At 40.9% G+C, this 25,080-nt stretch overlaps 1 protein-coding gene across 4 annotated transcripts in view; it reads left to right on the top strand.

The window, feature by feature from the left end:
• Positions 1–563: 563 nt before the first annotated feature.
• TBC1D30 (TBC1 domain family member 30) overlaps positions 564–25,080 on the top strand; it is a 129,377-nt gene continuing 104,860 nt past the window's right edge. For 3 of the 4 annotated variants that reach the window (XM_064283925.1, XM_064283924.1, XM_023558452.2), the window contains exons 1-2: positions 564–1,146; positions 14,982–15,146. In XM_064283925.1, the coding sequence (XP_064139995.1) occupies positions 1,068–1,146; positions 14,982–15,146 (244 nt within the window). In that variant the 5' untranslated portion in view covers positions 564–1,067. Of the gene's footprint in view, positions 1,147–10,873; positions 10,976–14,981; positions 15,147–25,080 lie in introns of those variants that run through there. The other variant, XM_064283926.1, reaches the window with a different exon arrangement.

Raw genomic sequence — 25,080 nt, 5'->3', positions numbered from 1 at the left:
GAGTAATCACAACCGTTCCTGCTACTATTGCAATGGAAAGTCTATATTCTGCCACTTCGAAGTCTAATGTAACGAATAATTAAGTAGTAGTTAGAAGATCTCCAAACTTCTAAGCACTCAAATTTTATAACTTAAATATCATTTACCATTAATCACTCTTATTTATTGACTGGAGTCCCTAGGTGGTGCAAATGGTCAACGGGCTCAGCTGCTAACAGAGAGGTTGGTGGTTCAAGTCCACCGTGCCTCTGAAGAAAGGCTTGGTAGTCTACTTCTGAAAAATCCGCCATTGAAAACCCTATGGAGACAGTTCTACTCTGACATGTGTGGAATAAATCAGAGTCAACCCGACAGCAAATTTTTTTTTTAATTTGCTGATTGTCTACTATGTATCACTATACATTGCCTAAGATCCCTCTAACACTCTATAGCTTTTAAAAGTACAAGTATTCCCCAACTTAGGATATATTCTAGTTACAACAAACCACACTTGCAACTGTTCTTTTTTTTTTTTTTTTGTATAGCTTACCATTTGTATAGCTTCCTGGGAGGAAGTTATGGGAAAATGCATGCAGGGAATATGGAAAAAATTGCTGAGTTATGTGAACACGCTCCAAGCATTTGATCAGGATAGTATGATGGAAAAGACTAGTGGAAAAACCGTCCATATGGCAAGAATGCTGAATTTAGAACTTGATATTGCCGATGTGGAACAGCTCATAGATCATGAAGGAGGGGAACTGATAGATCAGGACTTAATGAATTTTGAAGAGGAAAGGAATGCTGAAGAAGAAAGAAACAATGTGGAAGAAGGAGAGATGTCGAAAAAATTTTCAGTGAAATGATCAGCTGGAGTTTTTTTCTAAACTAAACCAGGGGCTTCAGTTGCCTGAAAGCATGGACCCATACACTGACAGCTTTGCTAAAGTCTATAGGCAGATTCAGGAAGCAGTGAGATGTTACCGTGAAATACATGAAGGGGGAAAAAAAGACACATAAAAGAACCATACAGACAGCTCTCCCTGCTTTTCTGACTTTCAGAAACGCGATTCCCAGAGATAATCCAGATGATCCAGAACCTTCCACAAGAGGAGTTATCACTGCAACTGACAAAATGCCGACGTTGTCCAACTCTTCATCGCCAGAGTAAATTTTTATGATTTGTGTATTTTTTAATGTATGCATATATATTAAAATATATCTGTAAGTTTATACGTAATGTTTCCAACACCAAAAGACAAAGATTGGATTTATAAAGATACTGATAATAAAAGGCAATAATAATGAAAACTAAAAATAAAAAATGAGGTATTTGACTTACATTAGAAATGATCTACGACAGCCATTTTTTTTCGTAAGTGGGGACTACCTGTATGAAAACCTCCTTCTACCACTCATCCCAATTTTTAGGATTGAAAAATACAAGAATCTTTTTCATATTTAGTATAACAAATTGAAAATACAGATTGTATTGTATCCCAGTAATATAAATTGTAATCAGCAAAATTACAAAGCAAAACTGAGTTCCCATGAGGACAAGCTGAAACCTAGCGATGAACTTTTGCACTTCTTGTGTGACTGTGGGGATGAGTAATCTGAAAGACTAGTGCAAAAGGTTAACTACCAGATTTTAGAAACCATCCATGGTTTCTAAAACCATCTAAAGCATAACCATGGCTTTCATCATAGCCAATTCAGTCTTTGTATCCTTCTGCACATGCTGAAAAATTATCAAATTATCAAAAATGTTGAGAGTCTTGTGAAGTTAGTTTTAAATGATGAATGTCAAAAAATTATTGGCAAAACCTGGGTGTCTATACCGGTTTAGAAGTAATTTAAACGGTCATAGTCTGTAAGTGGAGCCCTGGTGACACAACAGTTAAGAGGTTCGCTGCTAACCACAAGGCTGGCCCTTTGAATCCACCAGCAGCTCCTTGGAAACCCTATTGGGCAACTATACTCTGTCCTGTAGGGTCGCTTTGAGTCGGAATTGACTCGAAGGCAATGGGTTTGGTTTTGGTTTTAGTTCCTAAATCGCATTTTATAGTCTACAGTAAATTGTACTCAATTTAGAGGTAGATGTTTCTTATGTATCCCAGTTGTCTGGTATAACATTATTAGTACAATTACAGGTACGCGTCGCTTAACATCCGTTAGAGCAAAGTCTGACCGCATATATATCCGTGGACCCATAAGGTTATCTAGATTAGGGAATGGGAGGTGTAGCGGACGTCCTTTGCTCAGTAGGGAGATCCATCTGTCTCACTAGCTCTCCCTAGTTCTCCAAGCCCCTCTTCCGCCCTAGCGCTGAGGCGGCAGGAGGAGGGGATCCTGGCGTCCACCCGCGGCCGCCCGTTCACCGCGTTGGTCTCAGGCCAGGACCGCGCAGACGCCTGCGCCTGAGGCCGGCCCGAGGCCACAGGCTCCTTCCGCGGTCACTAAGCAGGACTGGGGCGGGCAGGACTGAAAGGGCGTAGAGCCCATTAGAGGAGACGGTGAAGGCAGGGAGGAAGGAAGGGAAAGGAGCCAGCGGCTTGGGAGGCCGAGAAGCGGCAGGCTGGACGGCGAGTGCGCGTCCTGATGGGTGGGAGCCAAGAATCTGTGAGACCGGATGGTAACCACGCGGGACGCGCAGCTACAGAGCTGTCTGTTGGCTGGGTGGCGGAAGCACGGGTCCGGCTTGACCATTGACCGTCCTGCGCGCTCATCTCCTGTATATAATACGGTGTTCGCACAGTGTCAAAATCACGTAACTTCCTAGTTCACAGAACCTGTTGTGGACGTTAAGCGACTCATACCCCCAAAAAACCCAGTGCCTGTACTTAAGTGGCTAACATTAAGGCAAATTAAAATACTGATTATTATCAGTAACAATTAACCTTAGTAAATCCCATTTTAACTCTTATCTTTAATCATGATAAAGTTAGGGAATAATGTTCTGTTAGACCAAAGGGTTCTCTCAAATATAATTAGTGAGCTTCAGAGTTTTAGGGAACTTGCCTGAGGGCCTTCCAGTCACCAGGCAGCAGCAGTGGAGGGTGGAAAAACTGGCTGCTCTTCACCAACACCACCTCTAGGATTCTAGTAAATAGAATTCACTTTTTCTTAGAACAGTAGATCATTGGCTGGCCTTTTTCCTAGTATTCTTTTTATTCATTTATACTTTCAATTAATTGATTCAACAAATATTTACTGAACACCTGTAATGTCCCATATATTCCGGGTGGCAGGGGTATATCAGTAAACAAAACAAACATTAATTCCTGCTCTCAAGGGACTTATATTTTAGGGACAGGAAACAGACAATAAATTAGTAAATTATATAATATGTTGGAAACTGGTGAACATTATGGAAAAAAGAGAGCAAGGAAGGGGGATAAGGGAATGCGGGGTGGTGGCAGGGAGGTGCAATCTCAAATATGGTGGTCAGGGAAAGACTCACTGAGAAGGTGACATTTGAGCAGAGAACTAACACAGCAGGTGAGAGCTGAGCCATGTGGATATCTGGGGGAAGATCGTTATAGAAAGTGCCTTGAGCAGGGTTTCCTTGTCGGTTTTTATTTTACTAATTTCCCCTCCTTGGGTAATTTGGTAATGATGGGGAATGGGACATGATTTTTTCTTTTTTAAATTTTTTTATTGTGGTATATATATATATCAGAATACTTGCCAATTCAACATTTTTTACATGTAAAATTAGTGACATTGATTATGTTCATTATGTTATACAACTATCACTACTATCCATTTCTAAATTATTCCACTACCATTTAAGTCAGGAAAGGTGTGTGTCAGAGTTGTATCCTTTCACTATACCTATTCCATCTGTATCCTGAGCAAATAATACAAGAAGCTGGACTATATGAAGAGAATGGGGCATCAGGATTGGAGGAAGACTCATTAACAACATGAGCTATGCAGATGACACAACCTTGATTGGTGAAAGTGAAAAGGACTTGAAGCACTTACTAATGAAGATCACAGACCACAGTCTTCAGTATGGATTGCACCTCAACACAAAGAAAACAAAAATCCTCACAAATGGACCAATGAGCAACATCATAATAAATGGAGAAAAGATTGAAGTTGTCAAGGATTTCATTTTACTTGGATCCACAATCAACAGCCATGGAAGCGGCAGTCAAGAAATCAAAAGACGCATTGCATTGGGTAAATCTGCTGCAAAGGACCTCTTTAAAGTGTTGAAGAGCAAAGATGTCACCTTGAAGACTAAAGTGTGCCTGACCCAAGCCATGGTGTTTTCAATCGCATCATATGCATGTGAAAGCTGTGTAGTGAATACGGAAGACCTAAGAAGAACTGACACCTTTGAATTGTAGTGTTGGTGAATAATATTGAATATACCATGGACTTCCAAAAGAACGAACAAATCTGTCTTAGAAGAAATACAACCAGAATGCTCCTTAGAAGCAAGAATGGCGAGACTGCGTCTTACATTCTTTGGACATGTCGTCAGGAGGGATCAGTCCCCGGCGAAGGACATCATGCTTAGCAAAGTACAGGGTCAGCGGAAAAGAGGAAGACCCTCAACGAGGTGGATTGACACAGTGGCTGCAACGATGAGCTCAAGCATAACAACAATTGTGGGGATGGTGCAGGACCAGGCAGTGTTTCGTTCTGTTGTGCATAGGGTCACTATGAGTCAGAACCGACTCGACGGCACCTAACAACAACAACAACATTCCATTGTATGTACGTATCACATTTTGTTTATCCATTCTTCTGTTGACAGACATTTAGGTTTCTACTTTTGCCTATTGTGAAAAGTGCTGCAGTGATCATTAGTGTAACAGTTTTGTTTTGAGTTCCTGCTTTCAATTCTTTTGGGTATATACCTAGGATTGGGATTGTTGAGTCATACAGTAGTTCTATGTTTAACTTTTTGAAGAATCATTGTATTGATTTCCATAACAGCTGTATCATTTTGCATTCCTACCAGCAGTGGATGAGGGTTCCAATTTCTCCACATCCTTGCCGACACCTGTTATTTTCCATTTTTTAAAAAATCGTAACCATTCTAGTGGGGGTGAAGTGGTAACACGTGGCTTTGATTTCATCTCCCTAAAGACTAATGGTGATAGCAATGATGCCGGAGATCGCATGATTGAATTTTATAAGACCAGCAACTTCTTCACTGAAAATACCTTTCTTGACCAACATAAATGGCGACAATACACATGGACCTACACATGGACCTCACCAGATGGAATGCATAGGAATCAAATCAACTACATCTGTGGAAAGAGACTATGGAAAAGCTCAGTGTCATCAGTCACAATAAGGCCAGGGGCCGACTGCGGATCAGACCATCAATTACTCATATGCAAGTTCAAGTTGAAACTGAAGAAAATTAGAATAAGTCCATGAGAGCCGAAGTATCACCTTGAGTATATCCTACTTGAATTTAGAGACCATCTGAATAATAGATTTGATGCGTTGAACCCTGATGACCGAAGACCAGATGAGTTGTGGAATGACATCAAGGACATCATACATAAAGAAAGCAAGAGGTCATTAAAAAGACAGGAGAGAAAGAAAAGACCTAAATGAATGTCAGAAGAGACCTGAAACTTGCTCTCGAACATCAAGTAGCTAAAGCAGAAGGAAAAAATGATGAAGTAAAAGAGCTGAACAGAAGATTTTAAAGGGCGGCTCGAGAAGACAAAGTAAAGTATTATAACAACATTCGCAAAGAGCTGGAGATAGAAAACCAAGAGGGAAGAACATGCTCAACATTTCTCAGGCTGAAAGAACTGGAGAAAAAAATTCAAGCCTCAAGTTGCAATACTGAGTATACCATGAGCTGCCAAAAGAAGGAACAAATCTGTCTTGGAAGAAGTACAACCAGAAAGCTCCTTAGAAGCAAGGATGGCAAGACAATGTCTCACATACTTTGGACATGTTATCCGGAGGGATCCATCCCTGGAAAAGGACATCATGCTTGGTAAAATAGAGGGTCAGTGAAAAAAGAGGACAACCCTTAATAAGATGGATTGACACAGTGGCTGCAACAGCGGGCTCAAGCATAGCAACAATTGTGAGGACGGTGCAGGACCAGGCAGTGTTTCATTCTGTTGTGCATAGGTTGCTATGAGTTGGAACTGACTTGATGGCACCGAACAACAACAACGACTAATGGCGTAGAACTGGCAATGTTTCATTCTGTTACAGATGGAGTCGTCACTGACTCAGAGCCAAATGGATGGCAATTAACAACAACAACGACTAATGCGAGTCCTCCGGTGGTGCAAAAGGTTGGCAGTTCAAGCCCACCCAGAAAATAGAACCAGTGATCTACTTTCAAAAAATCAGCCATTGAAAACCCTATAGAGCACAGTTCTACTCTGACACACATGGGTTTGCCATGACTCCATGGCAGTTGGTTTAGTGGTTTAGTAACTAATGTCAAACAGCCTTTCATGTGTTGGTCATTTGTATATTCTCTTTGGGGAAGTGTTTATTCAGTTCCTTTGCCCATGTTTTGATTGTATTGTCTTTTTGTTGTTAAGTTGCAGGAGTTCTTTACATACTCTGGATATTAAACCCTTATCAAATGTATGGTTCCCCCAAATTTTTCTCCCAATGTATAGGTTGTCCCTTTACTTTGTTGATAAAATTCTTTGATATACAAAAGTTTTTAATTTTGATGAAGTCCAGTTTATCTATGTGATCTTTTGTTTTCAGGGAAATGATTTTGAAGTTCTCCATGACATAGAAAATGCTGGATGTCAATGACTTATTGCTTTTCCTGGCCTCTTTCTCCATTCCCTTCAGTTCATTTTGAGTTTCTTTATTCATAGGTCCTAATAGGGATAACTTAAATGTAAACAGTGCTGAAGACTAGTAGTTATCACATCTCTTTTTAGTGGGTGAAGACAGAGAGAAAGGACTGGGAAGTCAGTTAAGAAAAGAGATCCAATCTCAGTGTTTCCCCCTATGAAAGTCCTGCATGTTGTGAAGTTTGGCATATGAAGGAAGGCTCTCAGAACTTTATTCAGTGGAAGGGGTGATAGAAAAAAAAAGACCCCCCAAAACCAAACAATAACAAAATAATTCCACTCTCCCCATTTCATACATTTTTTAATTAAAATGGAAATAAACAGTAGTTAATACAGCTATAAAATAATAATTTTAAATTCTGGATACCTAAGGGAATAGTCTGAATTGAAGTCGTCAAGGATTTCATTTTACTTGGATCCACAATCAACACCCATGGAAGCAGCAGTCAAGAAATCAAATGACACATTGCACCGGGCAAATCTGCCGCAAAAGACCTCTTTAAAGTGTTAAAAATCAAAGACATAACCTTGAAGACTAAAGTGTGCCTGACGCAAGCCATGGTGTTTTCAATCACCTCATATGCATGCGAAAGCTGGATGATGGATAAGGAAGACTGAAGAAGAATTGACGCCTTTGAATTATTGTGTTGCTGAAGAATATTGAATATACCATGGACTGCCAAAAGAAAGAACAAATCTGTCTTGGAAGAAGTACAACCAGAATGCTCCTTAGAACCAAGGATGGCAGACTATTTCTTACATACTAAGGACATGTTATCAGGAAGCATCAGTCCCTGGAAAAGGACATCATGCTTGGTAAAGTAGAGGGACAGCAAAAAAGAGGAAGACCTTCAATGAGATGGATTGACACAGTGGCAGCAACAATGGGCTCAAGCATAACAATGATTGTGAGGATGGCGCAGAACCAGGCAGTGTTTTGTTCTGTTGTACAATGGGCTGCTATGAGTCAGGACTGACTTGATGGCACCTAACAACAACAAAGGGAAAAGTCATAAAACCTCTGCTTTCCTTATACTAACTCCAATTTTAGAAAGCATCTGATTGCTTTCACTCTGTCTACATATGTTGCGGTGGTAGTAGTGTCAAGGGACCTCAGGTTTTTATCTATAGGATCAGGCTCTATTATGAAAATGCCTTGAAAAATAAAAAGTGTGGTAAACAAATACAAAACACCATGATTGCTCATGAGGTGCACTCCTTTTAGAAGTTTGGCAAGTATTTAATAGCACTAGGAAATAGATGAACATGCATCTCATCCATCATGAACTATGTATTCATCTGTAATGAAAGCCAGACACTTCAAGGAATATGCCTTCTCAGCTAAGCTTTAAGAAAAAGTCAATTTGTGCCCCGGGGTCTTAAAAGCATGCCAGTGGCCATTTGAAGTACAACAATTGGTCTCTGTTCCCTGGAATAGCAGAGGAAGCAGGAGACCCAGGAATCAGAGAAGGAAATGGACTGCAGGTCTAATTGCCTCCATGGACTACTACCTCCATTGCCACGAGATCAGAAGAATGGGATGGTGCCCAGCTACCATTACTGTATGTTTTGATCAAGGACCTAATCAATGGACCCTGATAAAAGGAGGAAAAATGTCTAACAATTTCAAATTCTTACAGAAACCAGACTTATTGGATCCACTGAGACTGGGGGAAACCTCAAATCTATTGCCTTGAGATAATGTTTAAGCCTTGAACCAAAACTATCCCTTTAAACTAAACAGCAGTTTAGTCCATCTAATAATGTTTGCCTTGAGCAGTATGTTCTTTTAAAGAATTTTCTGTGTGAAATCTAATCGACAGCAGTAACTGTAAAGCACAGAGGAGAGTCTAAGTTAATGGTGGTGAAATAATAGGGAGAGTGGTGACACAATATCAAAAATGTAACCAAGATCATTGCACTGTGTGCTGTTGAGTCAGTTCCAATTCACAGTGACTCAATATGATGGAGTGAAACTGCCCCATAGGGTTTCCCAGGCTTAATCTTTACAGGAGCAGATTGCTAGGTCTTTTCTCCCACAGATGGGCTAGTTGGTTCAAACTGCTGACCTTTCGATTAGCAGCCAAGCTCTTAACCATTGTGCCACCAAGCTCCTTCATTGAACTGTACATGTAGAAAATGTAGACTTGGTGTATGCTTTATGTACATCCTCACCAAAAAAAAAAAAAAAAGAAAGCCACTATATTCTTTGTGAAGCGTCAAGTTATTCAGCCTCTCTGTGCCTCAGCTTTTTCATCTGAAAAGTGAAGATAAAATAGTACTTACCCGTTTTTTAGGGTTAAAGTGAAGATTAAATAGGTTAATTCATGTAAATCACTAAGAACGACTCTTGGCATACACAGAGTGCTAAAAAAAAAACGTTAACTATTAAATTCACAAAAATACCTGCGGCGAAGGGGCACCACAGAATTCTTCCACCAAAGTCTAGTGTGAAGACACATCTCTCATGATCTCTTGCAAACTTTTGACTATAACGTCAGAGCTGGCTCCATCCCCTTATCAATGCAGTTACCCCATGGACATTTCTGAAACCCTCATTCTGTCCTAGGTCTTATGCCAGGAAACAAATCGCTCTTAATCCAGTACTTTATTTTTGCTAAAGAAAAAAGTTCTGTTATTAAGTCTCAATTATATGCCAGGTTTTCAGAGCTTTGGAAACTATGGTGGCCTAGTGGTTAAGAGCTACGCTGCTAACCCAAAAGATCGGCAGTTGGAATCAACCAGTCGCTCCTTGGAAACCATAGTCTGTCCTATAGTGTCACTATGAGTCGGAATCGACTCGATGGCAATGGGTTTCAGAAGTTTATTGCCAGAAAATAAGAACTCTTAAATAAATAAACCCTCTGCAGCCTAGTTGATTCCGATTCATAGCGACCCCATAACAGAGTAGAACGGCCCCATAAGGTTTCCAAGCCTGCAGTCTTTTTTTTTTTTTCCCCATTCTGTTGACTCGGAATCCGCTTGAAGCCACCTAACAACAGTCTTTATGGAAGCAGACTGCCACATCTTTTCCCGCAGAGCGCGGCTGGTGGGTTCGAACTTCTGACATTTCAGTTAGCAACCGAATGCTTAACCACTGCACCACAAGAACGCTTTTAAAGGCCCTCAAAGCAGGTGGGGAGGTGAGAAGAACTGGGCTTTCTGCTCGAGTATGTGAAGAAGGGAACTCCCAGCCTGGGTCTCTTTATTGGTGTTTAGAACCCTCCCAGACATTATTTCTAGCTGGTGGCTGAACAGCGTTCAAGAGCCGCCCTCTTCTTGAATCTTAAATCACTTGATTGAGAGAAGGTGGCAGCGGCCAGAGCGCCCTCCCCCCTCCAGACTGAAGCCTTCCAGCTCATCCTGTTCTGGCCACACCCTGCTCCTTGGCTCTCTTCGGAGAATGCCCACCGGTGAGGTCGGGCCTCACCTGTAGCAGGTGTCCCCAGGTAGCCCAGCGGCCTAGGCGCCCCCCTTCTTCGCCTGGCCGGCAGCCGAGGGCCGGCGGGCCCTGGGGAGGTTCGGGTGCCTCGGGGATCCGTAGCCGGTTGGCGCCGCGCCCGGGCCCAGGGCAGCCCAGCCAGGGATGCGGCCACGCCTCCTCCCGGAACTGGCGGGCGCTGCGGGGCTCGGGGCACCGCGGACTCGGCGGGAGGAGCGGCGGGTGCGGGGCCGCGGCGCGCCGGGGGCCATGGCGCTGCTTTCCGCGGGCGGGGCCCGAACCGGGCGCCTGGAGTTTGAGTTGCGCGGCGGTAGCCAGGCAAGGCCGGCTGACGCGGAGGAGGAAGCCGAGCCGGGAGTGCTCCCGGACGCAGCCCTTCGGGGGGCACCACCGGTGGAGCGGCCGCTCGGTGCCCCGGGAGCCTGGGAGGGCGGGGAAGACTCGGAGCCCTGCGAGCCGCGGGGCGGCCGGACGAGCCGCACGGCGTCCCTGGTGAGCGGGCTGCTCACCGAGCTGTACAGCTGCGCCGAGGAGGAGGAGACGGCGGGCGGCGGCGGGCCACGCGGATCCGGGGGCCGCCGGCGGCGCTGCGACAGCCTGGACAGCTCCACCGAGGCCTCGGGCTCCGACGTGTTCCTGGGCGGCCGCGGCGGCGCGGGCGACTCCCGCGTGCTGCAGGAGCTGCAGGAGCGGTCGAGCCAGCGGGACCAAATGCAGTACCTGCGGCGGAAAGGTGAGGGCCCGGGGAAGGGGCAACCCAGGCGCCTCCCGAAGCCGAGCTGTCGTCCGCTCTGCCCGTGCTCACTCGCTCACCTGTGGACGCTTGGACTGATTGGCCAGAAGCTCAGATGTTAAGTTTGGGGCATCTCCTTGATCCGAGTCTGGTGGACAGGGTTCACAGATTCATGACTAAACTTAGTTCTTAATGCAGTTTCCCACTGCTCCGCCCCCCCTCCCCCCCATCGTTTCTCGAGTTGTCAAGTGGAGGAGCCTCATTTGTTGGAATGGTGGTGGTAAGGCTCCCCATCTCCACCCTGCAGGAGGGAGGAAGGTCGTCAGAGGCCCTGGGGGAGAGAGAGGTTGCTAATTTCATGGAACAGCTGTTAGCATAGGCATGGAGTTTCCGATAAGTACAACTGAGGTTACCTAGAGGGCGCCAGGAAAATAGAGGCCTTGAGTCTCCTGGGGCTGGGGTGTTTGTGTGTGTGTGTGTGTTATTTGTTTTAAATCCTCCATCCTTGGACACACAGCTTGATAGTGTTTAACTAGTGAGGCGGAATAATCCGGTAATGCAGTTTTCGAACATAACGTGTGAATTCCATTTCTGCCAGAACGCCTGGTTCTGAAGAGCCACTAAACCAAAGCAAATCAGTAGCCATCGAATGGATTCCGATTCACTTAATGGCTGTTTTTCTCCCTGGCATATTAGTGGCGAGCCCTAGAGTTTGGTGTTATCAAAGAATTTAATCCGTGGTACCTTCGGTTGGTGTGGGGAGGTCAATCTGCAGAAATGGCCTTGGTTTTCAGGGGGAGAGGCTAATTTGATGTTTTATTATCAGACTCTGATACTTGAATCCTGATTGCCCCCCCTCAACTGTTCATAATAACTTGCCTTTTAAGTATTAATGCAATTATAGTTGTATTTTTGTATAGACACAGGGTCCCAATTTACAAAATTAAGTAAGGTGAGGAAGACATGCTCTGCCACCATAACATAACAGTATGATTCTCCTGTTTCCTAATTGTAAAATTAGTCTTGCTGGTGCCAGAAAAAATAAATGACCAGAAAAGAATAAATCTGTCTGCTTTCTCAAATCTACGTAAACAGCTTCCAGCTTCCTCTTTTGGCTTCCTAATGAAGGTCCCCCCCCCCCCCCCCCCCCCCCCGCACAGCTGATTGTTAAAAATGGCTTCCACCTTCCTCCCCCTGCCTGGGACTTTGACTGGAGTGGTGCCATTTCATTTTATACAATTATTTGGCTGTTTTCAGACTGTCTGTTTATGTCAAGAGTTCCTTAGGGCAATAGTTCTTTCAGACTCCTGCAAAATCAATTTTTAAGAATTATGATTTAGTTTCTCTTTTTACAAAACTGTTCGCTTTTCATTACCGAGGGAATTTTGGGGATTAGTAATTTCCTTTTGGAAGAGGAAAATTGGCAAGCTAAAATTTAAAGAAGAGATACAGCTTTGCAAGGTCACAAGAGACCTATAAGTGTTTAGTCCAAGTTCCAGTCTTATTGCATGGCTAGCTGCCTGCTGAGCCTTTCTTTAGTTGATCCGATTAGGATGAAAAGGTGCCATATTATAATAGTCCTACACACACATTCAAGGTGCCCTGGTGGCTCAATGTTAACGCTGGGCTGCTAGTCGAAGGATTGGTGATTCAAACCCATCCAGCCACTCCTCTGGAGAAAGACCTGGCGATCAGCTCCTGTAAAGATCACAGCCTAGAAAACCCTATAGGGCAGATCTACTCTGTCACATGGGGTTGGTATGAGTCGAAATCAACTCAAGGGCATTTAACCACACCACACACACATATACCCACACCTTGACTGATAAACATCATTAAAGTGGCAAAGGATCTGGTGATGGAAACAGCTGTCTGCCTGAATAGTGATACTTATTGGGTTTTTTGACTTTATATTTGAGGGTCAAAAATATCCCTTCTGAGATAACTACTCTGCATCCAGTAAGAGCCTTATACGATATTGATAACCTGTGATACGATTGTTAATTCTCTCCTCTCACTGTCAGGGATTTTGCACCTATTTAGATATTTAGCATGTGTTGGTCCTTTCCGTGAGGCACCAAAGACGTGTCTCAGGAGATCTAGGCTTTTTGCTCCCTCTCTCCTCCATGTTGCCATGGTTGAGGGGATGAACTTTGGAGTCAGACTGCCTGCATTGATATTCTGCCACTGCTCCTTACTTCCTGTGTGACCTTAGGCAAACTAACCTTTCTGTGTCTTAGCTTCCTCACTTATGGACAGTCCTAGATCCCTTTTAATAAAATAAGGAGCCTCCCTTTGAACGGTTAAATAATCTCTGTATCTTTTATTTCTAGAAGGAAAATTATTTAAACGTTCAAAAGAAGGCTGTTTTCTCTGAAGGGATCTAGGAGTGGAGGGCTTTTGGACTCCTCTTGTAACTCAGTCCCACATTTAATCATCCTTAGAATCCAAATCTTTTCATTTAACCTAACTGTTCTCTTGCTTCCTATTTTATTCCACCACGTTTGAATTCAAAACCAAAACCAAACCGACTCATAGTGACCCTATAGGACAGAGTAGAACTGCTCCATCGGGTTTCCAAAGAGCAGTTGGTGGATTTGAACTGATGACCTTTTGGTTAGCAGCTGAGCTCTTAACCGCTGCACCACCAAGACTCCACAGGGTGAGAGGAAAAACTCTTCTCTGTTTTCATCTTCACAGCAATTCCTTATACTTAAGGTGTTATTTATAGTGATGTTTACAAAGGCCATTCACATTTGAGTCATAGAATAGTCTTTTACGCTAGGCATAATTTGAGACTATTTTGCTCAAGATCACACAGGTTGATCCAAAGGGAATTGTTCTTGACTCTAGGTTAAATGTATTTTCCATGGTACGGTCAGGTATGACAGTTGTTAAATCACCACCCAGACTTCTCTTTTACAAAAGTTCATTTTCTTTGACCTCTGAGCTACCTTTCCTACTTTAGAACATACCTTTTGTTCTTTTATGTACTCTGGTTTCTCCAAATTCCTTTGAAAATGAGTAGATCCAGACCCCACACAGGGTCTCTAATGACGGCCTAGCCAATGCCCAGCTGAGTAGAAAGCCTCACCTGTCTCACAAGTCACCCTTTAGTGACTAATGATGATATCAAGTGTGATGAACAAAACTCCCAAGTCATCATGATTATTCCTGTGGAGCTTGTTGACAATTCTCATTCCCACGTCTTTTTTTCACTTTTAGGAAGGCCGTTGTTGAAAATATTAGTTTTATGAATGTAGAATTATCCTTATCTGCATTTAAAAGAAATGTCTTTTCTACCGTATTTGAGAAATTACCGAGTCTCTGAGATGAAAGATTGTGCCTAACTGGCTGTCAGGAAACTCTGTATGTAAAACAAAACCAGAATTGCCACATTCATCTACTGTTAGAAAATGTGGTAATATTACTTACTTTTAGCTGATCATTTACAAACAAGGGTGAATGCTTTTTAAACATTGTTACCAGATGTGAGGTTTAGCATTAACGTAACTGACTCAAAAAGATTCTTTTCGTGCAAGCTTACCATCTGAACACTTTAGTGATACGAACGTATCTGTCAGTTTTCAGGCAATAGAAAGTAAATTAGCAAAAGTAAGATTCTTTGCTTACATGTTACTAGTAGCTTCAAGGGTAAAACTTATGGTATTTGTCTCATGGACAGGGACAGAAGATGACTGACTGACTTGTTCACTCAGCATGTCTTAGGTGAATAGGTGCATATAATCCTGGGTAAGAACCCAGAATTAGATTAAATGGATATTCGAGATATACTAAAAACCCAAACCAAACCAAACCTGCTGCCGTCGAGTCGATTCCGACTCATAGCAATCCGACAGGACAGAGTATAACTGCCCCATAGAGTTTCCAAGGGGCGCCTGATGGATTCCAACTACCGATATTTATCTTTTAAATAATATGACATTGGAATTTGTATTCTTCTCAAGGTATTTATTGTTCTGTGTTTAATTTTCCTTTACAATAGACACCAGCGAACTGAAGATGATCCTTCAAGAGCTGAAGTACAGAATTGGCATTCAGTCGGCGAAGTTACTTCGGCAACTGAAGCAAAAAGATAGGCTTCTGCATAAAGTGCAGAAGAACTGCGATATCATGACTGCGTGCTTGCAGGCGGTGTCACAGAAGAGAAGTAAGTACTGGAGTGGAGTCAACCCTTTTGCCACAAGAAAGTTAGTGAAGCTGAGCCATTGTGTTTCTGAATATATTGAAAAGTTGTAAATGGAAGCTACTAACCTCTACACTAAGACCTATGTACAAATGTATCATGAGACAATGTGGAATGCAAGATTTCTCTATCATTAATTGTGTAACTAGGACAGCTTCCTATTTTTTTCAGTTAAAATGTATATTACATGTCTAATGTTACAGTTTTATTCTTCTAGATTGGAGGTAGTACTTAATTTTGACAATGGTTGTTTTACCTGATGTTGAACAAGGACTACAGTCTTTATTTTATAAATAGCGTCAAGTAGACACAACCTAAAAGGAATACCCTTGTTCTCTCATTCTCTGTGTTCCTCTAATAAGTGAATTGAATGATTGGACTTAAAAGAAAGAGGTTCTTGTAATAGGATCTTACAATTTGCTCTGGAATCTGAAAAGGACAAAATATTTTAACAAATTGAACTCATCTCTTGGGTAATGCACTCATAATGAAGAGCTGTGTGATTTGTTAACTGAGTTAAAAGTAAGTTGTTAAATTAATTAGTCCATGTTAAATACTGAGTATAAAAACTCATGAATTAGTTTTGTTATTCTCCATGCAGCAGCATTCACATTTTATTCTGCTAACTTGTCCCTATTTTTGTTTTGTATTTTTTATTAACATGCAGCATGGCACCGCAGTATGTTCAGGTATGGTAAATATAGGCACAGATGTTGGTTTCGATAGAATGCCTTGTGGCAACTTTTCAGGTGCATGTGAAAGTTGCCTTTTCTTGCTCTCTTACTCTTTTCACATTTTACATGTAGAGTGGCACCTTCTAGGGTTTGTTTGTTTGTTTTTTTTAATTCCATATTAAGATGAAGGAGCCCTGGTGGCACAGTGGTTAAGTGCTTGGCTGCTAATTAAAAGGTCAGTGGTTTGAACCCACGAGCGGCTTTGTGAGAGAAGGATGCGGCAGTCTACTTCCGTAAAGATTACAGCCTTAGAAACCCTATGGGGCAGTTCTACTCTGTCCCATAATGTCGCTATGAGTTGGAATCGACTCAATGGCAATGGGTTTGAATTTGGTTTTTTTTGTTAAGATGTGTTCATTTTCATGAAACAATTTTCAGGGCTTGATTAGTTTCGGATAATAAAATTGATGGCTTAAATTCCATTCTCATGTTTTATCATCAAAAGACAGTTTGGTGTTTTCTTTTTCCTCTTTTATTCTATCACTGTTTGTTAGCCCCAAACTATTATTCTTACTGCTTACTCGAAGGTTTCAATTTAATGTGTACTAAACAGAATGCTGCTTGATTGTCATGATGATATAATGTGATTCTAAGCGGGAATGTAATTGAATAGACAGGTTTTGAACAGAATTTTCTCCAGAGCTAGGCACTGGTCTGCAATAGTGAGAGAAGGAGAAAGGGCATATATGTCTATACAAAGTTAGCATGTGTTATAAGTATTTGTTTGCATGGATTCTGGTTCTGATTGATTCACAAGTACCAAGTGAAAATGTTACTATTTTCTCTTTTTATTTTGAGATTTTTCTCTTTGCCACTGCTCTTTCACATATACGTGGTTGTTGTCTATATAGAAGCTAAAAGTACAAAGTGGTAAATGCATGGAATTTGGACATGTGGGAAACTAGGAGTGGGGATGGAGCCAGTGTCAGGAGACAGGGAGGAATGTCAGGTCAGCACAGAGCTATAGGTTGATGAATTCTAGGAACTTGTAATCCTTTAGAATTTGAATATACTGGACTGATAAAGGACCAGCGTTTATGTTTTTTAGAAAAATGTGTCCACAAGCACTCAACTTAATTTGTGAATTTGTGATTGCATCCTTCCTATGTAGTTTAGAGTTTCTATCTCTAATTCCAGCCAGAGTTTTGCATTTCAGAAAACTTGGAATTTTCTGGCTCTTGTCCTTGGGAGTTCAAGCCTCACCTTGGTAATAAGACTCTATTAAATGGAACAGAATGTTTTTTGTTAAGAAATAACAAGAATTGTCATTCTCATTATCAGATACTGTATTAAGATGTGGAAACCCTGGTGGTGTAGTGGTTAAGAGCTACGACTGCTGACCAAAAGGTCAGCAGTTCAAATCCACCAGGTGCTCATTGGAAACCCTATTGGGCAGTTCTACTCTGTCCTATAGGGTTGCCATGGGTCGGAGTTGACTGGAGGGCAACAGGTTTGTTTGTTTGTTTGTTTTGGTGTTACCATGTAGACAGTGTTAGAAATTTGACTAATGGGTATTTATTCATTTTAGAAGAACTCCAAAGGTTAGATATTTTGTGAATAAATGCCTGGGTCCAGTAGTTGCACATTTGGCTCTTTCCTCAAAGTCAACTAATAAATTAATTTAATTAAAGTACTAAAAAATTGATATTTCAATATCACACTGGATAACTGAGCTTTCATTTTAATAATAGTTGGCAGTGATGCATTCAAATAGAACATGTTGACTCGTTTATATCAGGGCTTTGAATTGGTTCTTTCCAGCTTCCCAGTAAATTTATGGCTGAGGAAGCAAAACCGCAACAGACTCGAATTTTTAAAATTTGGGTGAACTGGGACGATAACTGGAATGAGAAGAAATACAGATGGAAGCCCTACTAGAAACCTAATCTTACTCTCAGAAAACAAGGGCAGGTATACATTGCATAGCAAGTAAATCTCTTGCCCGTGGGATTTTGAGCAGAGTCAGAAGCTTAGGTGCTCCACTCTTAGATGGTAGCCGACCATGTACCTTTGAATGTATGTCGCTCTCTACAGTCCTGCCAATGATCCAGTCTCACCCACCAGACCCGGGAAAGAGCTCACTATGCCTCTTCTGAGTCTCCCATTCCAGGGCTTCGACCCATCATTTTTCCCATTCTGGTTGTTGTGCCATGTCACCCATATTGTAAACATTTGGATCTATTCTGGTTTTGCCTAGTCAGCCATGACCTAACCGGTTTGAACTGGTTTGAAGCCCTGGTATTATCTGTAATACAGAAAAGTCCAGATGATCCCCTGAATTTTTGTTTCTATCTGAATTCAGTGTTTACTAACATAAGCGATTCCCCCTTTCTATAACAAGCTATAGAAACCAACTACTTCAACCTTTTATTAAGATGAATTATTTCTTGTTGATACCTCAAAAGGGATATAATCATTTTGAAATAAGCAAAGTAAGTGTAGATTATAAGCCAAAATATCAGTTTTCTTTCTAGCACAGATGATAAAATTGCTTAGACTCCATGGTTTTCTCACCCAAAGTTTTATGGTACAATCTATTTTAAAACTCAGATGGGAATAAGGAAGCAGATTTTTTTTTCTATATTTAACCATCCATCTAAGCATAAACATGGATAACTAAAGATTACAAATTAAGTCCTAATACTAAATTAATAATAAGAATGGCTGAAGCCATTAACATGGAAGTACATGCTTTATGAGAAAATGTTGTTTTCATTTCTCATAGTACCTCCACAAAGCTATGTATCTTTTAGGCACATTTTATTAGGAAACCGAGATTCAGAAAGGTTAAGTAATTTGCCCAACATCACACAGCTGATAAGTAGTTGAGATGGATTTTGAAGATAGGTGTCTCAAAAGCCTACACTTTCCACCATAAGAAGACTCTGCTTTTTCTTAGCCGTTAGATAGACACCTCTGTAATGGTGGAATGTGGCTGGAACAATAGGAATTTTTAACATGCAGAGGACATGATATAAACTTTCAGGTTTATTAGAATGCTGTTTCAGCACCGTTTGCATTTGAAATAAGAACTTTGTCTTTTCTTGGCTAGATGAATTATTGAACACTTACAGCATAGTGTACAGGAAAATCCACCTCGGGGCTTAAGACAATGAGAAGAATAAAATGAATGTTTGACCAGAAGGTTGATTCTGATTTTAAGATTTAAAAAATTTTGCTTGCTTCACTTTGCTGTGATTTTTACCTATTTTTCTTGAAATTGGAAGGGAGGTCATCTTAATTATTAGCATTGCATAACTTGGCAACTTTCTGGATTGGTGTAGTAAATGTTTAAGCGATGAAAGCTGAGTTTGTAAAATGTTCTTATAAATCAAATGATAAAATCTGGCTGTCCTTGGAAAACCTGTGACAAGAAAAAAGTATGAAGAGAAGGCGAATATACATGGAAATGTTGCCTTTTTTTTTTTTTTTTGGTCTTGTCAATAAATACAGGACTTTTAGGCAGCTTACAGCCTCATTTTATTAATGTATTCACCTTGGAATCCTGACAATAAAGTGATTAAATCTTACCAGCTATCATAAATGCCTATTGGAGACTAATACTTTGTCAAACAGGTGAGTGGTCTTTTTCTTTTTCCATGGCTGCCTGCTCAGTAACAGTACCTTGTCTTCTGTGGCAGAATAAGAAATTTGTGTGGCCCTGTGTTTGGTGGCACTGACATTCAACATTTTAGACTGAAAAATAATTCTGTTATTTATTTTTTATTATTATTATAAAAGTAGTACACTCACCTAGAAATTCTATTCCTAGGTACATACTGAAGAGACTTGAAAATATATGTCCACATAAAAATTTGCACAAAAATGTTAATAGTAGCTTTATTCCTCATAGCAAAATGTGGAAGCAACCGCAAATGTCCATCAACTGATGAATGGATAAACAAAATGTGGTGTATTCATACACTGGAATATTACTCAGCTATAAAAAAGGAAAGAAGTATTGAGATAAGCTACAATCTGGGTAAAACTTGAAAACATTATGCTAATACGAGAAGCCACATATTATGTGATTCCACATATGTGAGATTTCTAGAATAGGCAAACCCATAGAGGAGTTGTTGTTGTTAGGTGCCATTGAATCAGTTCTGACTCATAGCAGCCCTTCCTTATGTACAACAGAGAGAAATACTGCCCAGTCCTGTGCCATCCTCACAATCATTGCTATGCTTGAGCCCATCATTGTAGACACTGTGTCAGTCCATCTCATTGAGGGTCTTCCTCTCTTTCACTGACCCTCTACTTTACCAAGCATGATGTCCTTCCCCAAGAACTGGTCCTTCCTGATAACATGTCCAAAGTACGTGAGATGAAGTCTCGTCATCCTTGCTTCTAATGCTGTACTTCTTCTGAGACAGATTTGTTTGTTCCGACAATCCATGGTATATTCAGTATTCTTTTCCAACACCATAATTCAAAGGCAGTGATTCTTCTTTGGTCTTCCTTAGAGACATCCATAGAGACAGAAAGTAGATTAGTGGTTGCCAGGAGACTGAGTGACTGCTAATGAGTATGGGGTTTCTTACTGGGGTGATGAAATGTTCTAAAATTAGACAGTGGTGGTGGCTGCACAAAATTTTGTGAATATACTAAATCCCACTGAATTTTATAGTTTAAAAGGGTGAATTTTATGGTATGTGAATTATATCACAATAAAACATATTAAAAAATAATACTCATGGAAATTTCAAAAAATACAGAAGTATGCAAAGAAGAGGTAAAATGATTTTCTAAAGATACTGCTTTAATATTTTGCACTATTTATTCAAGTGTATTTTTACATATGGCTTTTTCAAAGTCATTATACTATATAACATTTCTGTATTCTGCCTTTTTCACATAACGTATCCTAAGCTGGTACCATTGGTATAAATTATTCCTAAACATGATTTTTAATGGTCAGTGCACTATTTTTCAGTATACCATTTTTTGTTACAACATTGTAATACTGAAGACTCTTAGTTGTGAGTGATAGAAAGACAACTCAAATTGATTTAAGCAAAAAATGAAGTCGCCTGGCTTACATAATTAAAAGTCTAGGGATGATGTGCTTTGAGATACAGCTAAATCAAGGACAGGTGCTCAAACAGAATCTTTAAGAACGTGACTTCACGTCTTAGCTCTGCCTTCCTCTGTACCGAACAACACAGAAATGGCCGACAGCAGCTCCAACTCAGCAACCCTATCTGAAAGCAGAGATCTCTTTCTCCACAGATGCAGAAAAGGTCCCACAATTCACTTTGCTTAGGCTACTTGTATCACCTGCTCACTAGGAATCAATCAATCAATTTATGTATGTATGTGAGAAGTTGATAGGGTGATATGTGCCATGGGGTCGGGGGGAAGAGAGCAGGGAGAGGAGGTTTTGGAATGGCCAACAATTGGTATTTCTATTGCTGATCTTTTAAATTTTAGCTGTCTGGAGAGGGTATGGAACCCCTGGGTAGTGTAAACGGTTAATGCCCTTGGCTGCTAACCCAGAGACTGGTGGTCTGCATTCACTCAGAGGCACCTTGGAAGAAAGTCCTAGTCATCTACTTCTAAAAAATCAGCCATTAAAAACCTTATGGGGCCCAGTTCTTCTCTGACACGCGTGGGATTGCCTTGTGTTGGAGTCAGCTCTGCAGCAGCTGGTTGTGAGTGTGTAGCGGCTGCGTGATTTTCGTTGTCATTTTGCCGATTACTGATGTGGTCCAGTGACTTCTCACATGTTTATTGGCGACTTGGGCATTCGTTTTGTGTGAGGCTCCTGTTTAAGTCTCTCTTGCCCATTTCTTTATTGGAGTGTCTGTCTCTCGGGGGTGGCGGGAGTCTTTTAGAGCTTTGGAGGAATTCTTTATGTATTCTGTATACAAGTCCTTTGTCAGATATGTGTTGCAGATATCTTCACTTTTTTTGGTTTGCCTTTTCACTCTCTTAAGTGCGTCATTTAATAAACAAAAGTTCCTACTTTTTATGTAGTCCAGTTTATCCAAATTTTATCTTTATGCAGGGCTGGCCTCATAGATGTGTGACCTGAGGAATTGTATAGGGCCCTGTGCTCAGCAGAGCCCCTCATTACTCTGCTTTTGCTGTCTTGAAATTTTTGATAATTTTTGAACAAGGAACCCTGTGTTTTCATTTTACACTGGGTCCCAAAATTATCTGGCTGGTTCTGCCTTTATGGCTGGTGCTTTTCCTGTCCTGTTTAAGGAAACTTTTTTACCTCAAACTCATGAAGATACTCTTCCATATTATTTTCTACAGGGTTTATTATTTTGCTTTTCACATTCATAAACAATGTAAAAATTTTTAAAATAATATTTTGTTGTGTTTTTGGTGAAGGTTTAAAGTTTACACAGCAGTTTAGGTTCCCATTCAACAATATAGAATTTCAAAAAACCAAGTAGCAAGCTCAAGCCTAGTTGTGTAGGGAAAAGGTAATGTTATCACTGGTAGGTAAAAACTCTCAGAAGGTAAGCCAACAGAGTCTTGGGGTCAAGGTCTGATTTTGGGTTCCCCAGTGAATTCACAGGAACCGCTTCTGGGAAAGTCCACAGGGCAAGGTCATAAATGAGTCTTGGGACATCTGCCGGGGCTATAGTTTGGGCTAGTTACTGAACGATACCCTAGGCTGAGAGAGTGGCCTGCTTTTTACTTTTGATTCAAATTTCACCTTGGCCTTGCTCCTGCTCTCAGAAGTAGGTCCAAGTAGAACACTTCTGTGGGCATGAAGGGCAGAATAAATACTCTGTCAGCACATTGCTGAGAAAAACAAGTACAAATGAGAACCTGGACCAGTTCCTCTGGGCATTCTGCCCTTAAGTTGGAATGATGGTCCAGTAGCAGCAAGCATCTTGATGTGGACCACCTTCACCATACCTGCCGCTTGACCCACACTGCTCTAGTCTGAGCCAGTTGTCCTCTGTCTGGTGCACAGCTCCCATCTTGGATTTCACTTTACTCTTGTTCTGGAGGATCTCTGTCTTTCCCCTGTGTTGGATAACTTGTTTCCTGTACCCCACATTTTCTTCTTTCTTGATTACTCTTTTATATTATTGTGCATATCCCTGAGAAATGGTGCAGGAGAGGCAAATATTTAGAAACTTATGCATGTGTGAAAGTGTCTTTATTCTACTCTCTCCTTAACTGACAATTCTATACTTGCTCTGTTGCCTTCTTGCTGCCATTGTTGCTTTTGAGCAGTCTGAAACCTTTGTCATTCCTGATCCTTTGTACTGGACTTGTTTGTTTTTTCTCTTTGAAAGCTTGTAAAACTTTCTCTTTGTTCTTGGTTCTGAAATTCACAGTTACATTGCTTGGTGTAGGTCTGTTTTCATCCGTTGTGCTAGGTCAAGGCACGCTTTCAATCAGGCAACTTGTTTCCTTTAAATCTGGGAACTTTGTGTGAATCATTGTCTTCTTTTTCTCTTTTTCCTCTTTCTGGAATACTTTTGTTTGGCTGTTGGAACTTCTGGACTAGTTTTGTAATGTTCTTATCTTCTCCTAATTTTCTCTCTTTCTTTTTTTGCTTTACTTTCTGGGAGATTGCCTCACCTTTATTTTCCAGTCCTTTTATAGAGACCTTTTTTGGGTTGTTATTTGAGTGTTTTATATGGTGTGCTGTTCTTGTTTCATAGATACAGTGTATTTTCTTATTGCTTTAAGGATATTAATGATACAGACTAAAACAGACAAATAGAAAAGAGCAACTTGGAGGAAATAGATTATACAGGGACAAAAAACTTTAAAAGCCTGCTATTATGTATGAAGGCTTTCCTCTGATGACTGTGCACCCTTGGTTATCCGCTCAGAGGTGTGAAGGTTTAAAATAGCTGACTGGACTTGTGAGCTTCCAAGGGAGGCTTGTTCACTCTGAGCTCCCCTGAAGAGTGACTTGGATGGGCCATTTGTTCTGGAGTCCCCATGTCAATATCTTCAGTCTTTCTTCTGAGGCTGGTCGGGTTCCACAGGGAAGAATCTTATGAATTCCATTTGAAGGTCTGGCTACTGGTGTTCTGGGAGCTGAGTGAGGAAAGAGAGCTTGGGTTGGGGTGGGGGGGTTCTGCATTCAGTGTTTGATGTGCAGGTAGTTTCTGAATCACCCTGATTTGGTGCCCACCCTCTGCTAGTTGTCCGAAGACCATCTGTCTTAACCCACTCCAGAAATGAAACCTCAAAACTTTTGTTGGGATGGGAGAGGGATAGTTACCTAGCTTCACAAATTAAAGGGGAGTGGCTAGGGATCCAACAGCTTCTCAGCAGCTTTCACCCAGTCTCCTTATTTAAGTCCCATTCCCTTTACCCTCTAGTTCTGAAGAACTGGCTGCCGGTCCTTGAGCCTTTTGTGGACTATTTGGTGTAATATTGGTTGGATTTCAGCTTTACCTGTTAGTTTGGAATTCAGCTTTCTAGGATCTGCAACATGAATTTTCGCTTACCCTGATGCTCTTCCAGTTTTAAAATTTCATTGCTGTTGTTTCTGTTCCTTTTTTTCTTGGCCCTTTGTGAATTTATGATTAAAAAAGCAAAAACAAAAAAAACAAGAAATAACTCTAGTGTATTTTTAATGTGGTTCTGGTTGGGACCAAAATTAGATGAATTTTTTTTAATCTGCCATCTCAACCTAGAGGTGCTTATTCCTTTTTCATAATCTCATTTCAATTTGGTAGAGGAAAAGAAGTTAACATTTAGATTTATATTAAGGTAGATATACCTTGGTTATACCTTAAATTTGGAACTTAATTGAAGAATTATGACTTTGGTCACAAATTTGTTAATATTGACAAGAGTTTTAGGTATGTTTTTCATATATAGCTAGCAGCGTGGTCTGCCCTGAAGTAACTTGATAAGAATATGACTAAATGAAAGAAACCGGATTATAATTGCATTCAATATAGTGTAGTAACAGTTTTCTCCTATTTTCTTTAAACTCTTTAGCTAAAAGTTCTTTTTCTGTTTTGTCATAATTTACCTATTTTTATACATATTGCGTATTTTGTAAGTACAGTAATAGCTTTTAGCACCTCTAACTTTTGAGAGATTCTTATGGCTTTGAAAAAGAGTGGGTATTTCTTGTGACCTTATTATGAAGGAAACCGATTTTTAAAAAATTTCTTAATATCAAAGTCATGGTAACTTAGATCTAGAAGAGAACTTAGAAGTGA

Source organism: Loxodonta africana, chromosome 4, assembly GCF_030014295.1.
Source record: "Loxodonta africana isolate mLoxAfr1 chromosome 4, mLoxAfr1.hap2, whole genome shotgun sequence".
NCBI classification, from domain to species: Eukaryota; Metazoa; Chordata; class Mammalia; order Proboscidea; family Elephantidae; genus Loxodonta; species Loxodonta africana.
Note: the sequence above shows the minus strand (reverse complement) of the source record. Positions and strands in the feature narration are given on the sequence as shown.